Source organism: Centroberyx affinis, unplaced genomic scaffold (assembly GCF_046629955.1).
Source record: "Centroberyx affinis isolate AG114_WGS23_722 - 3 ecotype Tasmania unplaced genomic scaffold, CSIRO-AGI_Caff_v1 ptg000688l_1, whole genome shotgun sequence".
Classification (NCBI taxonomy): domain Eukaryota; kingdom Metazoa; phylum Chordata; class Actinopteri; order Beryciformes; family Berycidae; genus Centroberyx; species Centroberyx affinis.
The window spans coordinates 65,678-78,378 of record NW_027279309.1 but is presented as its reverse complement, the minus strand read 5'-3'; the positions used below and the strand labels follow the sequence as shown (position 1 = coordinate 78,378).

Sequence of the window (12,701 nt, the reverse complement as noted above, 5' to 3'; positions counted from 1 at the left end):
TGAGTGAAGATGACAGATCAATAGAAGGTGTGCTTGCTTACATAAGACCACAGGACACTGGATGAGGCTTTAATCACTGATTTGCTACACTGTGCCCCAGGCGTGCTACATTTTCCAATGTAGCCTCAGAAACCAACCTCTGACATTTCAGCAGCAAAAATCTGTGGCCTGTGTAGCCCTGTATAGCTCAGTGGGTCGAGGTTTGATTCGCCTTAGGGTGACCGGTACAATTAATGTGTGCACACACTGTACTGAGAGGTGCTTTGGATAAAAAAGTGCCACCAAATGGCTTAAATAAACCCCAGAGAGTTCCTCAAGTGCAGTTTATTCATTGGAAATACCTCTTGATATTGTAGGCCTATATGACTAACATGTAGTGAAAAACCAGGCACGTGATCACGAATACTAAGAAGCCGGAAAAAGCAGCAAAGCCATAATCCCCCATCAGAAATGAACAAGTGTTACACATCCAAAAAAACAACAACAAGAACATAAAAAAGAAATTAAAAAGGACATGAAAAAAAAAACTCTATCCTTACAAAACAAACAGATCCTCAGCGATTATAAAAGACGGGTTGGCAGAAATGACATCTCACCAAACGGCAGCTCAAAGCGAGTGTCCAGCAGGACGCGGTGAGGTGTCGGGTTCTTGGTGCCATATATCTCATCTGCCTTCATCAGGACCTCCGCGTCCAGGAAGGTCCACTCGCCTGAGCCCTCCTGCAATTAGACAGGGTCAGGGGTCAGTGCTATTGTACTTGGGCAAACACTTTGACTGTTTTTTAGTGCGTATACCTCTGTAGTAGTAGTACCTGAACGGGCTTGTTAGCAAGACACCATCATTTCAGTTTGAAAACATCACCAAAATTACTCTTCTGGCTTATATGCAACCAATGCAAAGTCGACTCAGGTAACCTTTTGTTCTGTGTGCAGACTCCTGCCTTTAAAGAAGTAATATAATACTGAAACTAGAGTTTCTATCATACTAAGTTCCAAATACAGAAATCAGGGGAAAAAGCCTGCAAGCTAGGGGTAAACGTATCTCCCAAGGTAAATAATATTTGAGCTTCACTGCATCAGAACTTCTATGAGGTCTGCATTCTAAAAAAATAATTAAACTACTCTACCAAAGTGAGATATCTCTTTAATAATGAGATATTTTATTTGCGAGAGATCAGCTACAGTACAGCACCCATGAAGCCGGCTGGGATTCATTGTCTTGCTCGAGGACACTTCAGCAGGATGAAAGCTTGCTGTTAAGGGGGCTCGAACCCAAGTCCTCTGGTGAAATAGTGGTCTCCACAATGCCACCCTGCTGCCCTAACACCCAAAGTTAAACCATACTCTTAGAACCAAAAAGGATATTTTGTTCAAAGTGAAGTTTCATTACAAGATGAGATCCGCTATTTGGGAAAAAGGTAAAAAAGGTGGTATAAAAGGTGCGGAGGGGAAACCAATGAATGACGCAGGAAAGCTATTTATTATGTCCAGTACACATATATACAGCATTACAATAAAAGCAAACAGGCTACTGTATGCAGCCCGCTGATACAATGCATTTTGAGTAAAGCACTCTTCCTCAAGCAGCAAGGGAACGAAACCCTCCAAATGTTTGCTGCTCCTCATGCAAGCAACTCTGCAGAAAAGCATGACACTTTTACTTTTAACAGATCTGTATGTATATTTTAGTATTCTCTGTCTAACCTCCTCTGACTGCCGGATACTCTTGAGGGGGATCCAGGCCGTCCCGACCATCGTGTCCCAGATGAGGCCTTTGTTCCACACCTCTACGATGAGCCCAAGGTCCAGCCGGTTGATCTCGCTGGGAAGAGCCAAACAAAACATTCAGACATCAAGCAATGTCAACCTTCAATGATGAGTCATTCTTTCTGATAAACAGCATGGGAAAATGTCAGTGAAACAAAGAGAGAAACAATTATTATACAGTCTGGGTCTGTGCTTTCAGAATAAAAAGAGAAGCTCATTCTGTAGCTTTATTGTAGAGGAAAAAAAGTAAGTTTCAGATGTGTCATTCAGTTCACACTGAATGAACCAGAAATTTCAACATAATTAGTGTTAGGCCCTGCTACTGGCTGCCAACAAAGGCCACTTCCTCTCTTTCTGTGCATTAGCTGTCATAATGCATTCCACCCTTGTTTTGCCATTTAATATTCTATTCAAAAGGCTCCAAACAGCTTGATGACAGCAATAAAACGGCATATCCATTTTGAAAGGAGCCGCATGACAAGGGCATTTGCATAATCTCATCTGTGGCAGTTTACAACTATCGACAGCACAAACAAAAGGAAGATGAGAGAAAAGATAATCAAAGAGAGCAGCTAATTGAGAGAAGTGCAGTGGGCTGAGTATCCATGGTGTCAGGGAGTCCAGGTGCAGAGATAAAGGCTTTCTAAACCATGCATTCACACCAAATGGCACAGACGAAATAGCACCAATATGTTAATGTTCCGTGGTATTAAAATCACACAGTCACCGTTTTCGACTGTGACACCTCTGTTGTTTCTGTTGCCATTTAGATTCTATTATCCAGTCATCTTGATTTTTTGTTGTTGTTCTGTTGATTGTTTTGAGGGGACGTGTTTTTATGAGCCCCTTGTTTGTTTGTTTTTTAGCATCAGCTGCACCGAGTAGTGACTGCATCCCTCCTTTCTGTGTTTTTTTAACATAGTATTTCATCACTCTGTTTTTGCTTGTATCATTCTGTTTCTATGTTTTATCAATTTGCAAATAACGCTCAAGTAAACGTTGTAGAGGATTCCTCAACATCTTATTTTTGCTCAAGAGTCATTTGGCTGCCATTTTTATTCAAGCACAAAGAAAGCGCAAGATCATTTCCCATATGCACCACAGAGTGTAAATCCACTTTTGTTCTCTTATTGATTAGAATCAATTAGCAAAAGCCCACCTCAAAGTGAGTACTTATCTCAACAAGATGTGGTGAGAGTCTACGCTTGATCAGTCATTTGGACATTGCTTTAATGCCACTTTGTGCAGTACAAACTGAGGAACTTAATAGAAGCCTGGGGGCCCACTCTTGTGTAAAAGCAGCATTTAGAAATGCATTAAGCTTTGATTATAGCCTCCCATTCACGGTGCAGCGGGGGTGAGCGGACATTCTCTCTGCGAGACATAAGCAATGTCTTTCTACAATTCCTGACGCAAAAAGTTGGATATAGGTAACAGATGCCGATCACTATAGAATGAAGTAATCACTTTAATTAAAAAAAAAAATGTGTTTGTTTTTGTGAACAGCATCGAACAAGTATCGTAATTGTTGAAGAAAACTATGACAGCCAAAGCATCAACATCATGCTAATCAACAATGCTAATGACTGATTGATAACAACTATTCAACAGGTGATAGGCAGGTAAAGCTTCTAGATTGTATCCATGTAGATAATATCCACAGACAACATAACATCTTTTCAACCGTAGATAAAAATCCAGTAGAGTCAGCTTCAGGTCAGCAGCAGGTTTCAGCTGACTTTTTGAAAAGCACATAGCTGGGACATTTGGAATTCCCCATGATTGTAACTCCAGATTTCACCCAAACTGGCCGCCTAGTATTTGATAAAAATAATTTGTTGTAACAGGTGGTGCTGAACATTTGCTGGAAACATTGCTGAATGATGTGTAATGCTGAATTACACATAGGAGTCACATCATTAATGGACAGCAGGAGGATGAAGGCCTGGAAAAACAAACATCATCACAAAGAGGGAGTTCACAAAAGACAAACAACGGCACGCATGCAACAACGTATTGACTCGCTCTTGTCACCATAGATACCTTTCACTGGAAATGAGGAAATTAAACTAATGAATTGCAAGGAGGAAGGAGGAAATGAACAGCTGTGTGACAAGTGTCTTTCCTAGAAAGAGTTCACATGTCCTCAGCTAGGAAAGAAGACATAATTTCACTGATAGGCAGTAGGCGGGTACTGAGGGTGGAGCAAAATAAAACAAACCTCTCTCTATCCTCTGTTCTTTCACAGTTCCTGTAGTGTTTCTAGAGTCTGTGTGTCTTAGTTCCATATGTTGTTTTAAGACAGGTATTGCCTGAGCTATAATCAGGGCCTGTGAAGGGGACTACATAGGGAGTAGGGCTGAACAATATTCACAAAAAATTCACAAATTGCGATTATTTGACAGAATATTGCAATTGCGATTTAAACCGTGATTCATATCATCACACGTTTTTCTTGTCATAACTTTAAAATTGTTTAAAGAAAAGTGATTTTGTTTAAAAAAAAAACATGTCAGTGTGCAGAATATACTGAGTTTGAGTCTGATGAAAGGTTTTCACCAATATTGTACTTGATTCATGGACCAAAGATTACCTGCAGCTCTACAACACCTTGTTCAGAAATCCATTTTGGACGCCCCTCTCTCTTAAGGAAATAATTGCAGCCTCTGCGATTTGGAAATTGCAGAAGTTCAGATTGCGATTTCAATATTTTTTTCAGCTCTAATAGGGAGGATGAGAAATTTTTCCCAAGCTGGTATGACTCACAAGCAGCAGAGGTGTGTGCTTCCTAAAGCTCTTAAATATTGACAATTCTCACATTTGTGTTCTCAGTGTTGAAAGATGCTCTGTGGGAGAGATTGTCATGAAAATATGCCCAGCGTACAGGGCATAAAGGTACCAAGTTGTTCCACTACTGTTAGCTTATGAGGGCATATTTATTTCATTTATTGTAGTTGGTGATTAAAGTGATTAAATTGTATTTGTTCAAGAAATCTTGTAGTATGATTCCACCATGAGCGTGAGGCGTCTGTGTACTTACAACATGAAATCCTGTTCCCAACATGGCTGCTCCCCCCGCACAGTGATCGTTGTGCTTTTGACATTCTGCACCTTCAGCGTCACGTAGGTGTTGAACTTGTCTGAAACAGAAGAAGAGGGAGATCATGCTGTAAATCAGATATACTCACAGTGAGGTGTTTGTAATACACCGACAGTTCACTAAATGATTGTATTTGGGACAGTACTGAGCATGACAACTCCAAAGAAAACAATGAGAAAATCGAGAAGTTATATTAGTTATGATATAGTTAAATATTAGTTATACACACACACACACACACACACACACACACACACACACACACACATACACACACACACAATGATACATGGGAGGGGATGGGATTCATTTTCTGAAATGTTGGCTAATTGATGATTAATCTCTTGTTACATGCTTTGGCAATATTGTTTGTAAACTGTTATGCCAATAAAGCACACTGAATTGAATTTAAATTATTAGTACAGTGTTTATATATCAGCATCACTCTGCAGACTCTCAGACATAAATGGAAAACTGGGCCAAAAAGCAAACTCTAGAAGTGCCTTATGAGATGGCACACAGCTCATAAAACAGGCGGGAGATCAGACGTTAGCCTACAACTGATAAGAGTAATGCTAACTAGGCCAGTTCGGCTTTGGCTTTGTGTTGGGAAAATGACATCAGGAGCTCTAGTGAGAGTGAAAGCAGATAAATCTCCCCTCCCCCTGCCGTGTCAAGCCAGGCCAGGACAGGCCAGCAAACTGACCCTGTTAATCTCTGATGAGAGCCAACCCTGCACAGCACACACAGCCGCAGGATCCGCTGCCTGATCCGCTTCTCCTAGCTAGCTGCAGCCGCTCTAAAACACAACGTCTCTCAGACGTAGTCCTAGTGCTTGCCCTCCGCCCCTATGCAACAGAGGGAGCATGTCAGCTGGTGATGTAGGGAGATGGAGGATGCTCCTGACCTGTTCCTTCTGCTGAAAAGGTCTGCGTCATCCCTTATACCATCAAGACTGAAATCAAGGCTATATTAGGTCAAAGGTGATGGTGGAAGCTGTATTTGATGAACCTGTCTGAGATGGCCATTTGGGTCTATATGTTTATGGTGAAACTCTTAAATCTATACTGCATTGTAGTCACAGTGTAATTGGCAAGAATAGCCAAAACATATAAAAATATCTATTTTACATCACCAACATGTTTCGGCAATATGACTTCTTGATACAAATATTTTGTATGGCGAGAAGTGTGCAACTTTCATTATTTGTTTATTCTGACCCTGGACCGATGGTTTGCACCTTTTTATGGGTGTGCGCTCTACTACCGAATTACTAGGTCACCATTTTTGCCATAAGAGAACTGTGCTACATCAGTGACATAGCGGCACTAGAACTAGTGGCTGGAATATGGATGGAAAAGGATTTGCCTATTTGCATGGCTTGTCAGTCTGTATAGACAACTTTCACACCCAGCGTTCTCCGTCAGCCTCGTCTCACATGGGAGCCAGTAGTGCAGCATAGCAGCAGCACCACAGCAAGCCTCTGCACCAGCTGCCAGCCTTGGGGGGGGTGGAGGGGGGGTGGGATTATACGGCCCGTGACATAACCACCACTTTTCATTTCCTGCAGTGGGGCGAGGGTGCGTCTACACGTGCGTGCTGATACGCTCAGTTTTGCTCTGGGAGTCACCGGCCCCACGCCCCCGGTGGTCCTCCCTGTGACTGCCCCCCTGCAGCACCATGATGCCAACCCCCCCGCCTGGCTGGGACAGCAGCTGGAGGAGGGGCTTAGATTGGCAACATGTAAAGTTGTATGACGAACATATTGGCAAATATGTTATTGGTTTTGACAGTATACGGTTTTGTAATGGTATTATCAATGCCAATGCCAATGAATCAATGCCAGTTTAATTTAAAAGTGTCTATAATCATCCATTTTCTGTTTGTTCTGTTTGTTTGTGTGTGTGTGTGTTGTGTGTGTGTGTGTGTGTGTGTGTGAGTATCTGTATCTGTGTGTCTCTGTATGTGTGCCTGCCCACAGATTTTCTGTCTAAGCTGAAGTATTATGATTGTTTGTTTTGTTTTTGTTTAAAAACAGACCAGATTTTCAACAGAACTATGGTTAGGTGCCAATATACACATCCAACAAATACCTTATCCTTTAAATTCAATAAATACATTTCCCCATGGAGATCAACGTTTCAACTCAAATCTCAATTTTTATATTTATGGATGACAGTATTGTAGAAGTGTATAGCTTTGTGTTGATGCATACTGGTAAACCGTAAAATAAGATCCGCCACACCAGGCCACTGCCATGATTCGACTTTACCCAATAATAAGAAATGCATGTGTCTTGCGCATGCATGTGTAGGTCCAGACACACACACACACACACACACACACTCACACTATTGGCTACATCCAGCTTTTGGTCTATGGGAAATAAAAGATAGGCATCAGCTGTCCTTTGTAGACTAGTCACCTGACCACACTAAACAAAGTTTTTCCTGGTTTCCCTGGTGACAAATTGAAACATTGACTTTACCATGCACATAGCCTTTAACACAGCAGCCAGATAGGTAAACAGACCTCTTGACACTTGACACAATGAGACTGCAAAGAGTTGACACAGGTGGGATCCTTACAACATTCCAGTGAGACACAACATGAATGCAGATCATTTTAGGCCCAGAGAGCCGTATTAAAGGTACCCTGCGGTTTCCCAGATGTGACACTCACTGACACTACTGTCTAACATGCCTGTCCCTGGAGTGACAAGACACAGGCCTAATTAGTGTCTCGAGAGGACAGTAGTGACAAAACACAGCCGTTATTACAAAGGAGCCTGGGGGATGCTCAAGCCTTTCCCTAATTAGATAGTCCATGCTTTGTGCCACACTCAGGCCGGCTCCCCTGAACAAGGGTGATGAGATAAGGGAAGAGGATGTATGGATTAGATCAGAGCCACTTAGTGGCTGTAGTCTTTTCACAGGAGGCGCTGCCTCATCCACCACAAGACTGATACTATCTACACCATTAGGAAGGAAGCAGTAATAACTGCCTGGAATAACACAAAGCATGCACACACACGCGCACACACGTCACTATACTAACACTAAATGCCTTAATCTAACCTATACCTAACCCTAATTTGAACCTCAAGTATTTTAAGTGAGGACTGTCCAAAGCCCTACGTGGGATGATATTCAATATATGACAATACAGAAATGTGACAATACATATTGTGGGGCAGAAAAATGAATTGCAATATTAGCTCTATTTTATTCTGCTGTAGTAATCACAAATGACATGGTTGCCCATCACAATTTCACATGCTCTCTATCAAAATTATATTATATGCACTTTGTGATGACATTTTAACATTGCTTTACTTTACATTCTAGCAAGCCAATGCCATTGCTTGAAAGATTTGTGGCTCTGAAATAAACATAATTCTGCACAGTCAGACATTGTAGTCAACTTTTTTTTTATTACATCGCATCGTGGTTTTATCGAATTGTGAACCCCATATCATGTATCGAATTGTATCGTGAGATAAGCGTATCATTTCATCCCTAAAGAAAACACTGCATGTGGACACATACACACATCCACGCCAACACACACAAAGACAGCACACAAGGCACATCTGTCAGTGTGTTGTCAAGAAGTGTTGTTGAAGTGCATTGTGGGATGATGTAGCCTTCTTGCCACGTCCGTGTTTTGAGACAGTGCAGTGCTCAGTACTCACTGCCTATGAACCTCCCACTCACCTCTGATGCCTCAGTCAAGTATCTCCATTCATTATTGATGGATGATGAGTTTTTCAATAAATTAGTCAGGAAAACGCAGGCAGTTGGAAGACCGACATTTAAAATTCAGACCACTCATCAATGTTGCATGTAACAGAAGACATATCTATTGAAGACCTTTTCCACTGTTACTGGGAACAGCTAATTTGAGTGCTGTATTGAATTTAAAGGGAAAGGTATTTGTTGGATGTGTATTTTGGCACCTAACCATAGTTCTGTTGAAAGGCTGGTCTGTTCTTAAACAAAAAACTATCAAAATACTTCAGCTTAGACAGAAAACCTGTGGGCAGGCACACATATACACACAGACACACACACACACACACACAGAGATCCAGCGACACACAGCCCTTATCAAGCCTCAGTTTCCTATGACAATCAGTGGAAAATAAGACAGCCGGCTGCTGGCCTGTTGAAGGTCAACTTGAGCTCGACCCATTTTCTCCAGAGACAAGATGATGCAAGATTTCAGCAAGGCCTAAAAAACGATCCAGTGCAAGGCGTGGTGAAAGCACAATACAAACACACATCACAGACCAGCCCTATGTAAACTTTGAGGGCTCTTCCTATAAGTCACACGCACGTCACACACCTCCTTATACAGGGCAAGTTACAGTAGGGTTAGCAAGAGGACAGAGGAATAGTCGATAACCGTGACATCTTTATTGATTCATTCATTGACCCTGAATAAACAGACAAAGGGCCAATTCCTAACTGACTTTGCTCCTTATGAGAATGTGAATACCCATGAGCCACAGGGGCACATGGGAATGGAAACGACATAATGGCAAACTGATGAGAAGAAATGTAGGAATGCAATCTCAAGCTTTCTCAGAATTAAACAGAAGAACAAGTGCAAATCTGTACACTAGTGCATGGCATAGATGTAATGTAATCGATGTTGGTGAAGCATCACAAGATATTGATCCATAACAATAGCCATCATCCGGCCAGGATCAGTAGCAATTTGAGTTATATGTACCGTATATATACTGAAACATGCCTGGCTGAAGTGCAAAATGTGCTAAAAAGTGCTCAGTGCAATGAATAGAGAACCATTTCAATGTAATCATATATTCAGTATTATATTAAATATCTTCACAACTGACTTATGACATTGGTCGATCATTTTCTTCTAAATCAAAATTTCCATGTCTCCTTTTGCTTTGTGTTGCCCAGAAATAACTGTTTGTTAAGCTGTAGCCTGAGGTACTCACTCTTCAAACATTTTCAAAATCTGTATGAAAAAGAAAAAGCCTAGTGATTTACTTTGCTAACAAGGCCTAAATAAAATCTTGGCATGAGGACTTACGTTTGCACCAGGACAAGTGGTGGAAGAAGAGATTTTGCTTTATGACACTTCTTAGGACCCAAGGGAGCAAGTAGCTGCTACTGCCCTGTTAAGCTATAGATGAAAATTAATATATACAATGTTTTGAAACTCATGTAAGACTCTGAGTTTGCCCTGGGCCTGACTAATCCTACTTGGCCCTGTAGCCAAAAAGCGACTGGTGTTTACATTTGTCCTACGGCAGACCACAGGCTTAACTGAATTATACCTGAGTGTTTGCTCTGGGGCAGGTGTCACAGGCGGTAAGGCCAAGGGGAGGGAGGAGGGTAGCAGAGGCTTACAGCCAAAATTCAATATCTCCAAGGAATGAGACACCACAGTAGAGCCGCTTTTCTGACAATGCAGAAACCAAACAAAATCATTGTGTTTCGTTGATGGGGGAGGGGCTAAGAAGAATTAGGCTGAACAAATGTAGAGATTTTCTGTATAATTAACTCTAGCAGTTTTTCCCCTGGCTAATACAGGGGTCAGGTGGGGACTTAAAAGAACGAGAGTGAAACGCCACCGCCAGATCCAAAGCCTCTGTGACTTTCTGCCGTTGCTGCTGCCTGCTCTGGCCAGAAGCGTCACCGGGCTTAAGGATAGCCGTGAGGCTAAACACTAGAGGGATTTGCTTAGGTGGAGGGCATGGGGATTTGGACTTAGCAGCCACCGATCTAAGCTCACCTGTACATGGGCTAGCCTAGAAGGACACAGGATTACGTAACGCAAAATCAACCTGGCCTCGGTGACTTGCCAGAATTTGACTGATTAACCTACAAGAGAAATGGGTGCACTGGCCTGGTTCCAAAAAGCAAATTAGTAGTGATCTGAAAACTGTCACTTGTAAATTTAGGTGTTAAAATATGCTAGATCTGGGAAGATTTAGAGTACAGAATGGAAGGTTGCGTGACCAGACAAGACGATCATAATAAGTATTCGTAGATGTTATCAGGCAGACGGTTTATGAATATGGGTCCAGGAGCTAAAATGATTGGTTGTTAGGTTATAAATCAAAAGTACTCACCTGGAGGTCCTTGGAGCTTGGCTTTTTTCACTGTAAAACAAAAAAAAAGAAAACAATGATTAGCTGTGAAAAGGTTAAGTAAATCAGTTCATTTTGTATCCACTGACATGATATCATGTAATTTCGCTTTAGCAGTACTTTATTCATAAGTTGATTGACAGATAGAAAGGTGACGTTAATTCAGATCTTGGTGCAAGTACATTGGTGAACCAGGGAAGAAAAACAAGCCATACATGCTACATTATTTGGGCATGAGCACTGCCCGGCCATGGGGAAAATGGACAGGATCTCGTGTTATTGTGGCCTGATGAATTCATTGATATGCAGACAAACTACACACGTGTTGATGAGTCATGACACCTGAATCACACAAACACATCAACAGCCTCACATGTTTTGTCGTCCATGAGAACAGGAAAACATGTCTAGTGTGTCACGAATGAATTGACTCTTTTTGTGGGCAGCACTGGCTGAAATTTTATGAAAATACAAACAGCCAAATGTTTATTTGATCATTTAATGACCCATTCTGCCTATTTTGGCGGCTTTATGATGAGAAAAACTAGTAAACTTAACACTGTATGTAACTCATGACTTTATCATGAAAATAGCTTACTCTTCCTGCCCATTTCACCATTCCTCTTTAACTACTCTTTCATATTAACTCTCTCAACAGAGCACTAATCTTTTTCAGTCAATCTCTTGACACACAATCCACTCCCATACGAAGGCAGCCCATCCAGAAAACCTCTCTGGCACCGGGCCCATAATCCTAACCTCTGCTAGAGCAACATCTTAGAATTTAGATTAGGTTGACATGTGCAATTTTATTCTTATGCAGTTTGTACAGTTGTATATTTTGGGATCCTCAGGTATTCGTCACATTTAAATATCATATCCCATTTATCCCAACAGCTGTTAGAACCTCATATTCATACACTGGTAACTAGGTTATGTCAATATTAGCTGAGATACTAAGGCATGAAAATTCTTTATCCTACTTAATCTTGGCTTTCACAGTCTATTCAGAGTAATGTGTTGTGGCAGCGGTGTCCAAACATGTGCCATGGAGTGCCAAGAGTCTGCAGGTTTTCCTTCCAACTGAGGACTACACCAGTTGATCTCATTAATTAGTTCCTCCTCTCTGGTTGAAGGTGTGTTAATCAGTGAAATCACCTGCTGTTGTGGCTGGAAGGAAATCCTGCAGACTCTTGGCTCTCCATCACACATGACTGGACCCCACTGTGTTATGGTATGTATATGGGAGTATTTGGATCAGGATATAAAGATACATATATAGGCTACACTTTGTACAGACGACCCTAAATGGGATATGAGTATCTGGAAAACTGTATACAGGTTAATAACCACATTTAACCCCAGTTGAAAAATGCCCTTTATTTGAAAGACTAAGCATAAACACTAAGCTTAATACTATAAAAAACCATACAGACAATGCTGCATCACAAAGCACAACAGCTGGTAGCTAACAAACAGCCATGAACAATGGCCAAGACTGAACTGGGGCAGATGGTTAGTACGATATCAAAACAAAATGCTAAATGGCTGGCTACAACAGCCATGGTCTTTTCCTAAAACCTCTAAATTTTGGCTTTGAGGGGGGGAAAAAACAGTTTGCTGGTGCATTTTGGTTTATTTTTAGACTGTCCAACTTTAGCCCTTTGCTTTATCTATACAATAATGGTTATGGGATTGTGAAGT

The 12,701-nt window shown here is 41.4% G+C and overlaps 1 protein-coding gene across 1 annotated transcript in view; it reads right to left on the bottom strand.

Annotated features, from left to right (window-relative positions):
- LOC139644007 (protein unc-13 homolog B-like) overlaps positions 1-12,701 on the bottom strand; it is an 89,054-nt gene that overhangs the window by 65,723 nt on the left and 10,630 nt on the right. The window contains exons 2-5 of the mRNA XM_071519353.1: positions 10,980-11,009; positions 4,808-4,907; positions 1,705-1,822; positions 597-720 (exon numbers count right to left, since the gene is read on the bottom strand). Coding sequence (XP_071375454.1) covers positions 597-720; positions 1,705-1,822; positions 4,808-4,907; positions 10,980-11,009 — 372 coding nt within the window. The remainder of the gene's footprint in view (positions 1-596; positions 721-1,704; positions 1,823-4,807; positions 4,908-10,979; positions 11,010-12,701) is intronic.